The sequence below is a fragment of the Myxocyprinus asiaticus genome, chromosome 6 (genome assembly GCF_019703515.2).
Source record: "Myxocyprinus asiaticus isolate MX2 ecotype Aquarium Trade chromosome 6, UBuf_Myxa_2, whole genome shotgun sequence".
NCBI lineage: Eukaryota > Metazoa > Chordata > Actinopteri > Cypriniformes > Catostomidae > Myxocyprinus > Myxocyprinus asiaticus.
Window position 1 is genome coordinate 49283645 of NC_059349.1, and position 17730 is coordinate 49301374.

At 39.2% G+C, this 17730-nt stretch overlaps 1 protein-coding gene across 1 annotated transcript; it reads right to left on the bottom strand.

The window, feature by feature from the left end:
- Nucleotides 1–1198: 1198 nt before the first annotated feature.
- Nucleotides 1199–16459, bottom strand: cactin. Its single transcript, XM_051701677.1, has 10 exons — nucleotides 16141–16459; nucleotides 15105–15684; nucleotides 13034–13129; nucleotides 12322–12467; nucleotides 12071–12233; nucleotides 7652–7766; nucleotides 7255–7447; nucleotides 3767–3889; nucleotides 2454–2836; nucleotides 1199–2152 (listed from the first exon to the last, which is right to left on the bottom strand). Exons 1-10 carry the CDS (start codon nucleotides 16431–16433, stop codon nucleotides 1662–1664), a joined length of 2583 nt encoding a protein of 860 aa, XP_051557637.1. The 5' UTR covers nucleotides 16434–16459; the 3' UTR covers nucleotides 1199–1661.
- Nucleotides 16460–17730: the final 1271 nt, after the last annotated feature.

The window sequence follows — 17730 nt, forward strand, 5'->3', positions numbered from 1 at the left end:
TATACCTGGTGTATACAGTATATGAAAAAACCTATGGCTTTGCAGTCTCTGCAAACAGTTGTACAGAAATAACTAAAGAAATTAGAGGAAATGTATATACATGTGTAAATAAGTATGCTTGTGATCTAGTTCCTCTGATAAAAAACAAAACAAAAAAAAACACTTATGCTATTTCAGAGCAAAAACATAATTATCGAGAAATATATCGAATATCATCAATTTGCTGAAGCCATATCGCCTAGCCCTACTTTTGATGTCATGCCTCTAACCAGGCATACTTTTTTGCAATTATATCTTCTTCAAAAGTGCTCTTGTTATCACCTAAGACTTTTTGTTTCTTGGCAGACTGAAAATAAAAAACCCTGTGCACTTTTACCCACAAGTTGCAAAAACCTGCCAATCAGATTGGAACTATCAATCTCTATCGGCATTTGCCATTTCAGTGCATTTCAGTTGGGGTTCATCATGAGTCTACCAAGATACTTGGTAATGTTCATCAGGTTGTGTTCCTGCTTAAAAACATCAATCTGGGCCAAAGTGAGTTTCGAAGCACCACAAACTGTCTTGTTAAAACCTGCCGTGGGTGCTGCCTCTAATCCAAGTATGCTGCCTTTAAAAGCAATTCTTCCTATTTTTTCCCAATGCCAAGAAAAGTGTCAAATGACTGCATCTTGAAGTGAATGTTTAATGCAGCTTCTTTTACATACAAGATTTGTTTCAGCAATGTGCTGTTGACAGACAGCAAATTCTAACAACAGAATTTAGGGTACGTGCCGTATTTAATTTGACGAAAGAATAGAGGATCTGAGGGATTGACATACAGTCGGTTTTCAATGTTGTACCATTCATTATGTTCTCAAGTATGTCCTGTCTAATTTCGACAACCCATGTTTTTCAGTTTTGTTGCCTGTAAATTTGTTGGAGACAATTTTTTTTAACATTGCATTGTTTGAACAATCAACATGGTATTTAACAGTTAAACCCATTGAACATACTATACATCTATCCCTTACAACATAAATCATGTCAAATTAAATATTGCGTTGACCCTGACTAGGTTCCATACTGTTTACTTTTATACTGTCTTTGTACTTTGTTGTTGTAATTGTAAATGTCTTTTGCCAAGAAAAAACATTGACTAAATTGACGATGTAAAAATCTTCAAAAGAGCACAAAAGAATTCCATGCGAACAACAGCTACAAATTTGAAAACAAACCATCTTTAATGTATCATCTCAAAAACATTAAAATAATAGTATTTTTCAAGAAAGATGAAAAGAAACTAAAATAAAAACAAGTTCTTTAAAAAGGAATCAAATGCGCAAGCCAAGTGCCTGCGAAATGGAAAATGTACTAAACAGTATTTTCAAGGTTAAAGTGAAGTCTATCCCATTGAAAACCTGTTCTTCCATGAACGGGGATGTGTTATATTCAGGCATAGAAACTCTGGAACAATTACATTACACAGCAAAAAGGAGGACATTCACTGTGCGATCAAATCCATTTTATGAGCGTAACAGAACCAAACAATCAAAAATATACAGAAATTGTTTGCCGAGTTGCACCAGTAATTACTTAAAGGGATAGTTCATCCAAATGTGGAAACTGAACTATCCCTTTAACACACAAAGACAGCAATAGAAACTCCACATTTGTCTTTCTTATCGCCTGTAGCGATATCTCTTAAAGTGGAACCACAGCTGAAAAATTCCATTGGCGAACTGGCAGCGGAATCCATGGCGATGGGAATACTCCCATTCTCGGTTTACAATCTTAAAGGCAATGTCCTCATACGGTGGTCCGGCGTGGAAACACAGAATTCCAAAGTCCTTGTTGTCAGAGGAAGGCTCCAGGAAGTACTGTGGTGTTGAGCGTTTGTCAATGAGATCGGGGTAGAAGATGTTGAACTTGTATCCCTGGACGATTTTGGGTGGTGGGTTGTCGAAGTCGTAATGCGTCTGGTTGTATTTGTTCCATTCGAAGCCGGTATGAACGCGATTAAAGAAGCGAGGTTTGCGTGGACGATATTTATCGGCCCACAGGTACATTTTTCCTGTCAAAGGCATTTCCACGCTGAACTGGGCCTCGTCGTTGCCCATACCCTCTTTAGCGCGGCGCACAAACGCATCCTCCGCACTTTCATTTGCATCACCTTTATGAGAAAAGGGAAGTAATGCAGTAGTAATCTTTCATTAATAGATCTTTACATAAGTCAAAATGTGAGCAACTCTTTCTTGGAATTAGAAACGGTATGAGACATGTTCCATACCTAAGTTTAATACGTAGTGTTTTGTTCAAAATACTTAAAAGCATCGACAAAAGAAATAGTTAAGCTTGCCTTAGAACACACCATTAACAATATTCCCAGTGCAATAGAGTTGAACAATTTCAAAGCATGTGGCCTGTAATTTCACTATGGTATGAAATGTATGCTGTAATAGTGAGATACGCACCTGTCACCTGCAGCTGTCTGCGGGCCAGCTGGAGTCTCTGCAGGTCTTCTTCTACATCAATGATGTGCGTGTCCAGCGGTAACTCAGAGGGCTGGAGGAGCGTTGGACTATACCGGCCCGAGTCGTACTCCGCCTGACTTTGCTGGATCAGATCCTCTTCTGTCAACACAGCCTCTGAAGCTTCATCTTTCTGTCCCTCCTCCTCTCCATCCCCCTCTCCTTTCGGACTGCTCCTTCCAGGTCGCTCGCCCTCTTCTCCATCCATCTTCTTTGTCCTTCTCCCTTCCCCTTTCTCCGCCCCCTCTCCGTCTTTTGTTGTCCGATTGGCCCCTTGTTGAGAGCTGCCCGCCTCCTCATCTTCAGACTCCGCCCCTCCTGGTCTCCTGGAAAGCAGGTGGGACAAATCATACATTGAGTACGTTCAGAATGCAGTAACAGGGTTCCCACGGTTTTTTAACAATACTTTTCCATAGTGGGGGCCTGGGTTGCTAGGGAGGGTAGTGTCACACGGGGTAACCTCCTCGTGATCGCTATAGTGTGGTTCGCCCTCGGTGGGGCGCATGGTGAGTTGTGAGTGGAAGCCTCCACACGTGCTATGTCTCCGCGGTTACGCGCTCAACAAGCCACGTGATAAGATGCGCGGGTTGACGGTCTCAGACGCGGAGGCAACTGAGATTCGTCCTCCGCCACCCAGATTGAGGCGAGTCACTATGCTACCACAAGGATTTAGAGTGCATTGGGAATTGGGCATTCCAAATTGGGAGAAAAGGGGAGAAATTAATAAATTCCAAAGTAACAGAAATTAATAAAGTCTTAAAATCTGTGGTAATTAATCAATTTTTTAAAAGTCAAGAAAATAATGAAGTCTTTAAAAGTCAGTTAATTTGAATTCTGTTAAACCAATTTAGTTTCAAAATGTAAACTTTTGGCAAATTAATCAAATCATGAGTCAATTAAGAGACTGTTTTATGGCTCATCCATAACAATGGAAATGCGATGGACACTTATTTTGAATCTAATTTACTTAAGATTCACTTATAATTTCTGACAAATTAGTAAATTTCTGAAAAAGTCAGTACATTTTGAAACTGACACCCATAGTAGGTAACACTTCTGCTAATCAGCCAAGCAGACATGGGTACCGACTGATGCCGATAATCTCAAAATGGCCAAATGAATAAAAACCAATATACCAATCTATCACTGATGAACTCTATGGTAATGTCAACAGATTAGAGAAATATAGATATATGTTAGTGTAGATAAACACTGCGATTCTGTAACATTCTAAACGTAGAGGTGAAACCACTTACACTGGCCGCTCATTCTCTGGCTCTTCTTTGATGATGGGGAAGAGCGGTTCACTTTCCACACCCTGTTCCTGCTTCAGTTTATACAGCTTCTGCCTCAATACATCCTGATGACGCTCTCTCAGCCTAAACATAAAATAACACACATAAAATAGCAGAAAAAGTTTGTTGCATCTGAAATGTTCCAATCATAAATATAAAAATAGAGGGGGAAAAAACAAATGTGAATCTGCTGCTCTTCCGTCTGAAGTATAGTTTTGATTGAATGTAGGCATGCTGAAAACAAACACTTACAATGCAAGACAACACAACTCACTAATCATTTAAGTTAAGAACGATGCAATTTGTGTACTGTACTGTTAACGTGGCGTTTCACACGTGACAAGGCAAAGGGAAAACAGCGCGAGCTGTGAAACGGTCCTTATCATCGTTCATGGCGGCAGCTTCTCAGTCTCCGCCAGGCATTGGCATCTCAGTAATACCGCGAGTTACAAGATGTGGTGTAATTCAAACATCTTTATTAAATATCTCCCGATTAAACGGCATTAACAATAGTAGCACCTGTAGAGTCCAGAAACATGCGCTCTTTCTCCGCTTTCCTTACATCTCTTTCCCTCATGAGAGAGCGCGTGTTCCCCTCATTAAAGTTCAAGCAGCAACAAGTGAAAAATGAACTATTAATACAATTGTCCAACTAAATGAAATGCCAGAGAAGGAATATATAAATATAATAATTCTTTAAACAATATTAAGAGACCATAATAGAATGTATTAAATATAATCATGTACACAACATTTCATTAATTTGTTATTAAACATTGTAAGAGTCGTCATATGAACTGGTGTTTTAATCAAAGTATCGGTTTTATGACTAGCGGATTTGTAAAGCATTATTTTAGCGTTAGCGATAAATAATAGTAAACTGTAATTCTGTCATCTTTTGACATATCAAGATGAAATTTAGCACAGTACTTCAGAGTGATGTCATTTTGAAGCCTGTTAGGTTGGAAAAAACATTAGTCAAAATGGAATTCGATTTTACGGACATATGGATATTGAGACAATGTGGACATTTACATAAATGCGCACCTTTCAGCCATTTTGTATTGTATTCATTTTTGCTAAATATCAAATTGAAAGACATGTATCCTACACATACATACCAAGTTTCAAGTCTATGGTTCAGGAGGAGCAGATTTTTGTAATTTTGGACAAATTTGTAATGTACAGGAAAATCCATCATGGTGGACTTTATAGGTTCTAGAGGCTTTTTTGTTCCTCATGAGAAATGAGGCATATATACCAGGTTTCAGAAATGTTGGACTTATGGGGTGGAAATGGCATCACTTTGAAAATGGACAAATTGGGGCGTGGCCTGTAACGCCACTTATTGGCTCACGTGGGCCATTTTTGGTGTGGTAGTTACTCGTGGCCTGTAGTATCAATGTGCCAAATTTCAAAACTTTTTTCCAAGGAGATCTTGAGTTATTGGGCAATTTAGAGCTACAGGAATAATAATAAGAAGAAGAAGAATAATACTAACAAAAACAATAAGTTTCCTCCTACTGGAGGAATCCTAATAATGACAACGAATCAATAACCACAAATGTCACATTAAAGGAATGTTCCGGGTTCAATACAATTAGCTCGACTGAAAGCATTTGTGGCATAATGTTGATTATCACAAAAATTAATTGACTCATTCCTCCTTTTCTTTAAAAAAAGCAAAAATCGAGGTTACAGTGAGACACTTACAATGGAAGTGAATGGGGATTTTAGTGCGATAAAATTACTAAACTTTTCTGTGTAAAGTTATAGCCAATTTTACAGCTTCATTACAATGACGATGTAATGTCAACAAACCTTAAAATGACTGTAAAAATGACAATTTAAACAATTTTACATATCAAATAATACACAAATTTTAACAGAAGAATTAATGCAAGTGCTTTTATAAAATTATAAGCTTCACATTTCTGTTTAAACCCTCCAAACATTTTCCCCGTTCACTTCTATTGTAAGTGTCTCACTGTAACCTCGATTTTTGCTTTTTTTTTTTTTTAAAGAAAAGGAGGGACGAGTCAAAATAAATTTTTGTGGTAATCAACATTATACCACAAATGCTGTTGATTTAGTTTAACTTGTATTGCACCCGGAACATTCCGTTGTTTAATTGCACCTATGGGTTATCAGTTTGTCTTCAGTTTGACACTAAGCTTCTTTTTTTTATTTTATCTTAATATGGAGAATAATTTATTAGCCTATTTTTTCACTTGGTTATACTTCTGCAAGTGCAGTAAAGACAAAATAACTTCTATTCAAGATCTGTTCTCTAAAAGCAAGTCTAAACATCTTATATGCTGCTTCTCAGGTGAATGTATCTTTTTTAAAGGATTTTTAGATATTTTGAAATATTTGTATTTTTAATATTATATTGAATTATATATAAAAAAAAGTTCCTTCTGCAGTATAGCTGCTAAAGAAAATGTACATTGTTTGAAAGGAGTTTTAGATATTTATATTGGAAAACAAGCCGAAACAAAAACAAATCAAAAACATATTTTGTTGCGGTGCATAATAGGGCGAAGACTACCAACTCTCACCTTTCTTTTCACTTCAATACATCTTTAACTCACAAAAAACAAACTCTCTCTTATTAATAAAGCTGCATATTGCCAGTTTTCTTCACGATAAGAAATGCACAATGACACATATATTATGACTCAAGTCACGAGCCATCACGTTATAATCTAGCTGCGGCAAGTGTGCGCTCAAGCGATGAGCGTCCCCACGACAGAGTGTTCATTAGCTGGGTGCAGTTTCAATCTCTCCCCCTTAGATCGGGACATTCGCGCAACTCACAGAAGAGGCGCTGACCGCACAGAGAAATGCCAGTTTCGGAGTTTGTAGTTATTTACATAATCTGCTTCTGTATTATTTGAACTTTAATAAAGCTATAACGCATTAAATATAACTGCATTAAAGATGTAATGCCGGAGTGTTTCCTTTAAAGGCGCTCGACACGCAAGTTTTGCTTCAGCGGAGCGGCAGCTCCAGTTCTTCTGAATTTAATTTGTATTTTTGCATTATAATTCCCTCATCACCTGAAGCTGTGAAAGTTTAGAGTGCATCTGGACTGTGAGCTGTTTTCTTCCTCAGTCAGTCGTGAGCTGAAGTGCTGCTCTCGCACATCATCATTAAAGTTTAATGTGATCTCATGTTACATTAAATTAGATCAAACGACTATTCGACAACTAAACTCTTTTACTGTCGACGTTGTCGATAACGTAGACAAATCGTTCAGCCCTATTTCCATTAAAAGTGTATTTACTGTAAACACATTTTCCCATTTATTTATACACACTAAGAGATGAGTCAAATTAATTGTCTGTGGTAATCGATAGCATGCCACAGATGCTGTCCACAGACATATCCATAAATTGAAAACAATGCAGGACATTCATTTAACATGGTTACTGTCTGATACGCACCTGGCTCGTGCCATGTAGACTCGCACCTGCTGCAGGAGACTCTCCCAGTAGCCGATGTCCAGATTGGAGCCACCAGCCTGGATCTTATTCTCTATGTTCATATAAAGAGCCTGAAGCTGACTGTACGTCTTCCCTTTAAACACGCTCTGCACATCGGTACTGACCGAGGTGTTTATACCCTCACGACGGTCACCTGCCAACACACACCAAAGGTGAAGAATGAGAATTATGGGCCATTTCAGAAAAGAAAAAAGAAAGAGGAAAAAAAAATTCTACAGTATATGCATTCAAATATGAAAATAATTTTTAGGGAAAACTGCATGTGGTTATAATATATTCACTACTACGACTGTAAACTATATTGAATATGTTGTAACAGTGAAGATCATCACAGCACCTGGTCCTTTCCCTGAAGCCTCCAGTTTACGTAGTTTGCTGATTTCGTCCTCTGTAATGGTGGTCATATCCCTCCAGAAATCCACATTCTTCCCCTGTTCTAGCTCCATATAGACCTGCGGCCAGTGACAGAGCAGTTAATAGGGCTCTATGAACACCACGATGCGAAAAACACGGACGGAATGGCGGAGCCCAGTCATAAAAATGCCATTTTACAGAGGGATAAAATTAAGGTATTAATGTTCACTTCATCACATTACAATGGTGATATGTCCATTCCTAGTGTGATGATTTAATTAAATATAAAGTCTGAATGTGCTGCCCACTTTAAAGGGAATGTGTGAAGCCGGCAGCTCATACACTGATAACACCTAATCGTAAGCATCAAGTGCGATCTGTGTTTGTAATAGATTACAGACAGCAGAGCATGCATTAAGCTTGAAGCGCACAGCACATGCAGACTATAGAGTTATATAATTAAGTCGCACCCTTTTTGGCTTTAATAAGCACATTTAAGCCATAAAGCAAACTGCTTATTAGGAGGTGTGAAGTGTAAAAATGCCACCTCGCTGGCCCAACGATGGAATCCAGCGAAGTGGTGAAGGTTTCTGCGCGTTCGTCTATTTCGTGCACGTGTGGCTGTAGCGTCATAACTATTAGACTCTGTACAACTGTGGCGAGAAGAATATCATCTTAGAATGCTATTCTGAGATGCGGGTTGGTGCTGTTTTGGAGGCACGAGGGGGACCTACACTATATCAGGCAGGTGGTTTTAATGTTGTGGCTGATCGGTGTAAGTCAGAATAGAATCAAATTTAATAATTTATTAGTCAGGTAAATATGTATCAAGCTAATTTCATAATCAATTCAGAAATAATCAATACAAAACATCTAATACTCAAAGATGAATCTTAAGAGAAACAGATGCATACCTGACTTCAGAAAAGTACGTAGTGTCAGCACCATGGGAATTTCTGGTTACAGAAAATTCCAATGAGCAATGTGCTAGATTTCCTTAAATACCCAGACCACAACCAAATGGAATGAAAATAAGAATTTGCGGATGAATAGGTTTGGAAGCCCTGGGGCCACACCATATCTGCATACAGGAGGTAGGCACACCCCCAGAATTGGTCAGAATACCTCTAAATTCTCAAAACTGTGTTATCATGCATTTTACAGTTAAGGTAATGAGACCTTTGTACCAGTCACACTGAGACCTTTTCAATGATATGAAACATGAATAGCCAGACACATAATTAGATATTTGTTACCTACAAGATTTAAGTGTGTTTTGAGGTGATTTTGAGCTGAGAGGGACAGAAGAGGGGTAGTAGGAGAGAGAACACATGTGGAAAGACAACAATATGGCAATTCTTGCTCAGTTGGGTGTGAGATGGTATCTTTACAAAAAAGTTTCTATGCTGATTTTCTCAGAGATCATACATTTGCTCTTTGCCTCCTTGGGGAGTTCTGTCCTTTGAATGCAAACAGCTTGGCACCCCGCCTTACAGAAGTTGTTGTCAAAAACATACAAACTCAAATTGCTTCATTCAGCTTTCCGCCTAAATAAAAGCTCATTTAACAAGAATTCAATTGAAGAAACTGGGACAGAAATATACTTCTACTTTACAGTAAAATGTAATATTCAACGTAGTAATAAATAATAATAATAAAATTATATTTGACCAATATCTCACATGCCAGAATGCTGTTGTACTGAATAAATACTGCGATGCTCTAATGTGAAGCACTGCATTTGACAAAAATACAAAATAACTCAAACATTGCGTTTTGGATGTGCTGTGAGGATCTATCTAGAAGAACTTCGTTTGATAAAAATAACGTTACGTTGAAAAGTAATTGTTTTGTTTTTCATTTGATTAACATTCTATGAATTCATTTTAATTAGACCAAATAAAATGTAATAAAACTTTAAAACACTGAATTTAGAAAATGGAAAAAACAGAATTTGGGAAAAAATAAAATGGATTTCATAGGGCCCTAAGTTAAAAAACACAAAGATATGCTGAAAATGTACAAAGCTGTTAAAACGGTTCTTTTGTCACAGTGGAAATGGAACATACATTGCGGGAGATAGTATTTTGTTTAGCGTGCAATCATTGTATACTGCACATTTTGGCTAATATAGCATTATACATAATACATGAATACAGCACAGTACATACAGCTGAAATACATTGCCTGACCCAAAAAATAGTCGCATACTTTAATATTTCGTTGGACTGTCTTTAGCATTGATTATGGCATGCATCCATTTTGGTATTGTTTCAACAAACTTATGCAACGTCACAACATTTATTTCCATCCAGAGTTGCATTCATTTTTGGCTGAGATCTTGTATTGATGACGGGAGAGTCTAACCACTCCGTAAAGTCTTCTCAAGCACATCACAAAGACTTTCAATGGGGTTAAGGTCAGGACTCTGTTGTGGCCAATTCATGTTTGAAAATGATTCCTCATGCTCCCCTGAACCACTCTCTCACAATCTGAGCCCACAGAATCTTGGCATTGTCTTCCTGGAGTATGCCTATGCCATCAGTAGCGGTGTGACGATACACTTAGCTCATGAGATGAGATGATACAGGGTTCACGAGAACGATACAAGACGATATTTTAACACTATATACACTACCGGTCAAAAGTTTTGAAACATTTACACATTCTTTATTATAATTTTTTTTTTTTCACATTTTAGAATAATAGTAAAGTCATCAAAACTATGGAATAACATAAATGGAACTATGGGAATTATGTTGTGACTAAACAAAATCCAAAATAAATCAAAACTGTGATATATTTTAGTATCTTCAGAGTAGTCACCCTTTGCCTAGAATTTGCAGACATGTACTCTTGACATTTTCTCAACCAACTTCTTGAGGTATCACCCTGGGATGCTTTTTAAACAGTATTGATGGAGTTCCCATCTATGTTGGGCAATTACACCTTCAGATCAAAAGATTTTTAAGATCATGAGAAACATTTCAGTCAAGTGTTTCAAAAGTTTTGACCGATAGTGTATATGACTGGAAAATAGTCTTTTATTCGACTGAAAGTCACAAAATGCAAAACAATGCAGGTGCATTTTGAAATGTTTTAACTAATCATCTTGTAATGAATGTCACTTCAGTTCTACTTTCTGAGTATGAATTATCATATGCAGTAAAAGACAGAACAATATGCAAGCACTGTAAAAGGTTTTGCCACAAACTCAACTCACTGGCTTCCCTCCTGTATGATTTCACAAGAGTCTCTTCAGACCTGGTTGAATTTAGTTGAGAGCTGCAGTGGTTCTGTAGGTGTATTTCCATAGTGCTTGTGTTAGCCGCGGTGTACGGCACTATTTTCTACAGTGCTTACATATTGGCTGTGTCTCGTTTGGAAGGCTGCGTCCTCCGGAGGTCTCATTTGTCGCATACGTCATCGAGGCTGTCTCGTTTAATAAATGTTTTTTTTTTTATTGGGAATGCAAAAAAGGTTAACAATTGTATAAATGTAAGTGCATATACATAAAAGGCATTGCCAATAGATAAAAAATAAGAAAAAATGAAACGAGACAGCCTCGATGACATATGCGGCCGATATATGCAACGCCCAGAGGACGCAACTTTCCAAACGAGACACAGCCTGTGTTCGTGTTTTGTCTGTCACTCTGTCGCCGTTTACTGTTTCCACCAGGTACCTAAAATGCTGCCACACAAACGATTTAAAAGTGGCGGGGGCATCTTCTACGCTAATTTCACCCTCACACTCCATCATGCTGATGGCGTGAGACAGCTTTTCACCTCAACGAGAAATATCGTCACGTTTTAATATCGCGAGATCTCGTGGCACGAGGTGGATCTCGTCACATCCCTAGCCGTCAGGGAAGAAAAAATCCATTGAGGGGATAACCTGGTCATTCGGTACATTCAGGTAGTCAGCTGACTTCATTTTATTGCCGCATAACATTGCTGAGCCTAGACCTGACCAACTGAAGCAACCCCAGATCATAACACTGCCTCCAGAGGTTTGTACAGTGGGCACTATGCATGACAGGTGCGTTGCTTCATGCGCTTCCCTTCCCTTCTAGACCACATGACCTTTTTCCATTAATCCACAGTCCAATCTTTATGCTCCCTAGCAAATTGAAGTCGTTTTTTCCGATTAGCCTCACTAACAAGTGGCTTTCTTGTGGCCACACAGCTGTTAGGGTTAAAAGAATTGTTGCCAGCTGAAACACATTAATCACTGCAATAATGATCCAATCATAGTCTCTTAAGTATCTGCTTATTTAAATCCAAACGTCAACTTTTTTTTTTTGGCCAGGCAGTGTAGTACAAGTTGTATGGTAGTATTCCATTCTGAAACCACCCACCCACCCACCTACTCTCACAATCTCTCTCTATTTCTCACTCACCTTGATGTCCTCCAGCAGGTCATCCATGTCTGTGACGGTGAGTCCATTGAGGAATGTGTACGGTTCATGCATCTCCACTGACAGATCATCATCTTCAGCACTGATGTATTTAGCCAGCAGGTCAATGGGCTTCGCTCGGCCATCACGGATACGGATTTTAGACCTGCGATCAAACAAACAACATTACAAATTATTCAGTTACATCAAGTGTGCCCAATCCTGCTATAGATTTTCCTCAGTTTGTATGTCACCTCAGTTTGGCCTGGTGCAGATGAAAGTTGTCCTCTTGCTCCGCCCATGTTTTGAAATGCTCGGCCTCTTTCTCTCTCTGCAGCATCTCCAGCTCCTGCTCACGCATGGATTTCTCACGCTCTCGCTCCAGACGCAGCTGCTTCACCTGAACAACAACACATATATTTCAGCATGTATTATGCCTAACGTTTAATATAAGGATGCACAATATATCAGTGATCATATAAGTACCAGTAGTTTGCATCAGTCACTATAGGCCAATTTTGGAAGCAAATGATATCAGGGATTATTTTGCCATTTAAACAGTAAAAAGGCTTCCAAATAACCACTCTATACAATTGTAGTGCGCAGAATAGTATCTCAGAATGCACGACATGTCGAACCTTGAGGCGGAATGGCTACAACAGCAGAAGACCACGGTGGGCACTTTATTAGGACCATAGTGTTCCTAATAAAGTGCTCAGTCAGTGTATGTTCATTAAAATTTTCTGATGTCTGATTTCATTTGCAGCACGTAAAATTCTCAAAGCTTTGAGTGAGAAATATTAAATAAAAAACAAAAAGTAACAGGATAGATTACAATAACTGTATTAGCCAACATGTATATATTAGTGCATTCCTGGTTTAATGTCAAATACTTTTAACAAAAGTCTCCAAAATTCCCATTTCTAAAATGTTTTAGAAATAAAATATAAAGTAAGTGTTTCGTACCTTTTGCAGTTCTCTACGATTCTCCTCCTGGATGCGTTTATTTCTCTCCTTCAAGTTTTTTTCTGACAAGTGCCCGATTCCTTTTTTCTCCAAAGCCTGAGAAACACACAAACAGTGTGAATTTTATTTCTTTGTTAACACAAGCAGATTGTGTCCCAACATAATCAGACTTAGGGACTGTTCAAACAGGACGCATTCTTGATGCAGCGGAGTACAACGGAATAGAATGTAAAATGGATTAAAACACATTTTTAAAAACTGAACTTCTTTCAACATGACACGCCGTCTTAGAAATGCAGCGCTCATGGTGCGAGACACTGAAAAACATTGTGATTGACTGCAACAGTCAAAGATGTCCATCTAGTGCATGTTTATGTCGCCCTGAGGTAACATAAAAGTAACAAAAATTAGTTTGATTATATTAAATGTTTTTTAAAGAGGCATGTCATGAGAAATCAGATTTTCCTTGATATTTTGTCATATAAGAGATCATTCTACTATAAAAATATACTGTAAATTTCAGAACTCAAAAATTAATCCCCAATGCAATAAAAGCATTTATTGAAACCGAGCTGCAAAAAGGCCTCGTTCTCCAATTCATCGACTTCCCTACGTCACTAGGGGGCTCAATAATTCATTACCGCCTCTACAGGGAAAAAACATCAATGCCTACTTCACATCATCGCACCCTTGGCCCCGCCCACTCACACTTCATTCAAACTCGGAGCGAGCAAGACAGACAGGCCTAGTGTGGCCTAACTATTCCTGAACACCAAAGGGGACCCATCTGAACTACTTTTGTATATAAACATGTACTAGACAGACATCTTTGACCGTTGTCATGTATCTCGAGCCACTTTTAAAAGATGCTGTGTCAAGTTACAACTCTGAAAAGATGAGCCCATTTGGTTTTATTCAGCTGCTCTGCCTCTTGTTGTTTTGAACACAAACCCGTCATGGACGCTTTCTCAAGCTCATCTGCGATATGTTAATTGTTGATGTATGTAAACCTGCACTAGATGGACGTCTTTGACCGTTTTTTTTCCCCCTCCCCTTTTCTCCCCAATTTGGAATGCCCAATTCCCAATGCACTCTAAGTCCTCATGGTGGCGTAGTGACTCGCCTCAATCTGGGTGGCGGAGGACGAATCTCAGTTGCCTCCGCGTCTGAGACCGTCAATCGCGCATCTTATCACGTGGTTTGTTGAGTGCATTACCGCGATGTTACCGTGTGGCACCCATGCACAACCACGTGCCAAGGAGAGCGAGAACCACACATTATAGCGCCCACAAGGAGATTACCCCATATGACTCTACCCTCCCTAGGGCCAATTTGGTTGCTTTCGAGACCTGGCTGGAATCACTCTGCACGCCCTGGTTTCAAACTCATGACTTCAGGGGTGGCAGCCAGCATCTTTACTCGCTGAGCTACCCAGGCCACCGTCTTTGACCGTTTTGATGTGTTTCCAGTGATGTGCATTTCAGTTCAATTACGTCCAAGATTTAAGGAAGCGCGTAGGTCAAAACCGAGCATTTCAGACAAAGGGCCAGAGATAGGGTGGAAAAGTATCATATATTAATAAATTATGACCATTTTGGTGCAAAAAAAACCCCAAAAAACAAACAAACAAAAAAACAAAAAAAACTTTACTAACGCTATCAGTGGACCTCCGGGAAGATAAAAAAAAAAAAAAAAAAAAGAGCATTTCCTGACCCCTTTTAAGAAACCCTCCCATCGCTGGTCACCCATGTAGTCTTCACATTGTTTGCATTGCACTCTTTGTTGTACTCCAATTTCATGTTCTTGTAGTAAATGTGTTCTCTTTAAAGTAACTAAACTAGTTTTTTTCTGCTTTCTGCCTAAAATAATTTTTGAATTGAAAACAGTAAATCATTAATCAAATCCACAATGAAACCAAAGATTCATACTCCTAATGTTTACACAGACAATTAAAATTTCCCACAAGATGGAATGCAATACCACATCCTGTCTGAACGGCCCCTTGGAGGAGTCCAACATTACTGCAATGGCACAATGTATACGGCACCTGCTTTCCAATAAATTCTCTCACCTTCTGCCACTTAAACGTGCCGAGCAGGTTGTTATCTCCAAATGGATTGTCTGCGTTGGTGTACCCCATGTATTCTTCACTCCAGCCCATCTTCTCTCTCTTCTTCCTCTCTTTGGTCTCTTTCTTGGCCAGACGTCTGGCTCTCTTTTCCTCTGGAGTCTCCAAGGCTTTCATCATCTCCTTCTGTTTCTTTTGGTCTTCTTTGACGGAGGATTGACCCTGTGACGTCTCCCCTCCCTGATCAGAGTCAGCCGAAGAGCTGGAGGCACTCGAGGAGACGGATTCTGAGTGTCTACGTCGCCTGTCTCGACTGCAGTCCCTTCGTTTGTCTCGCTCCCTCTCTTCGCTCTTTTGGCCTCTCCCTCTCTCTCTACTCCTCCTCTCCTCCCTCCATCTCTCCCGGCTGGGGCTCCGGCTCTGTTGTCTCCTCTTCTCTCTTTCGCTGCTCCTCCCATCTCTCACTTTGTTCCGTTCTATGCTGGATCCTGTGCTGGAGCGCGAGGAGCTTCTACTCTTCTCATCCCTGTGTTTCTTCTTCTCCTTGTGTTTTTTCTGGTCATTGTGGTTGTCACCCGGAGAGCTAAAGCAATACATTAAACAAAAACAGTTAGAGACAGGCGAAGAAAGAGTAATAATCACTCTTATACATACATATAGCAACATCTTCATTACATTTATTCATTAATGCCTTTACCCCTACTTTATTTTTTTGTTTGCAAACGAGGCATTATATTGTTCTTTGTCAATGTGTTATTGTTGATGTGCTTATGCTGACAATCAACCAGCATCCAAACACAAATGCTTTATTAATAAGTACAAGTTTCCTATTAACATCCAAGGCAAGCATAACGTTACATGCATATTTATTATATTCCTTTATTTTGTTTTGTTTAGTAGAAATTATTCATATAAGCCTCTACCATTTCAATGATAGATAAATAGATAGAAAGATTTATCTTTCTACAAGCTTTTATTTTTTATTATTATCTTATTTATTTACTAGGAAGTGCAGTTCAGTGTCTTTGGTTTTAAGTACCTGTCTTTGTCTTTAGATCTGCCGTGTGATCGTGCTCTTCTGCCTCTGTGATCGTGCTCAGAGTCGCTGGACTCTCTGCCTCTGTGTCGGCTGCGGCCTGCGGAATCCCCGCTGCTCCTGGAGCCGCCACTGTCAGAGCGGCCTTGTCTGCGAGAAGCTTTCACCGGAGAGCGATTCCGACCGCGTCTCTCCTCGGGCGACTTCGACCGTACATTCCTGCCTCTACTGCGAGCTCTTTCTCGGGAGCGGGTCCGCGATCGGCTACGACGATGCTTCTTCGACCCCATGTTCATAGGTCCTGACCGCCCCTCGTCGCGTAAATAGGTAGTTGATCTAGTTGATGATGTTTGTAGAAATTGTCCCTCAAAGAGAGTCACTTTACCTGTTTTTAAAAGGAAAAATTAAATATGTGTGCAATAATTGAGAAAATACGCATTTTCATTACTTTCTGTGCTTTATTATGAGATTCACTTGATTTATAAGCAGGCGATATACGGGTCTCATCATCTGGGGTCCTTTTTTAGATTTGACGTTTAATTTATTCGTCGTCATGTAGTTTAAAAAACAAACAACAAAAAAAAACTTTTTTTTAACAATGCCAACTCTCACGTATTTGGCACGAGACACGCTTTCAGGCTCTCTGTGTCACTGTCACGCTCTTAATCTACCCAATTAAATCTCACGCCAAATAAAAAGAAAACGTAATCAAAGTTGTTATAGCAATTCAGTCCTCTGTCGGCCATATTTGACAGGATATTTCCAGTCATACCAGTGCAGCTCCTATCTATTTGAATGGGGGAACACCGAAATCTCACAAACGGTTGGACAAGATTATGATCAAAGAACATATTTCAAATAAGCAATTCCATTTTATAATATTGGAATCATAAATTTAGCTTCTTTACCTTATATGACGTTAAAACACGCAATTTGTATAGCTAATGCGCCTTAGCGAGTTGATTGACAGGTCATGTCTGTATCTAAAAGGTGATTGGCTCTTTTAACTGTAAGGCGGGACTTCCTTTCTACATCTGTTGCCCGTTGGGCGCTCATAGCCACAGACATACCAGAATCAGCTTTATTGCCAAGTGTGCTTACACATACAAGGAATTTGTCTCGGTGACAGGAGTTTCCAGTGTACAACAATACAAAAACAGCAGCAATACATAGATAATAATAAAAAATAGTTATACACATTCATACATACACACACAGACACACACATTTATACATACACATATGTAGTGCAATCTAATACAAATCTGTTATCTGTTATGTACAGTGCAAATGTTTGTTTGTTTGTTTGTTTGTTTTTCCAGAGGAATGAAATGGCAGAAGAGGTTGGATGTGTTGGATAAATATAAGAAAGATTAAAATCTGTGTATTGCACATAGTTATTGCTCAATGGGGCAATTTAACTGTTCATGAGATGGATAGCCTGAGGGAAAAAACTGTTCCTGTGCCTGACGATTCTGGTGCTCAGAACTCTGAAGCGTTGGCCAGAAGGCAACAGTTCAAAAAGGTAATGGGCAGGGTGAGTGGGGTCCAGAGTGATTTTTCCAGCCTTTTCCTCACTTTGGAAGTGTATAG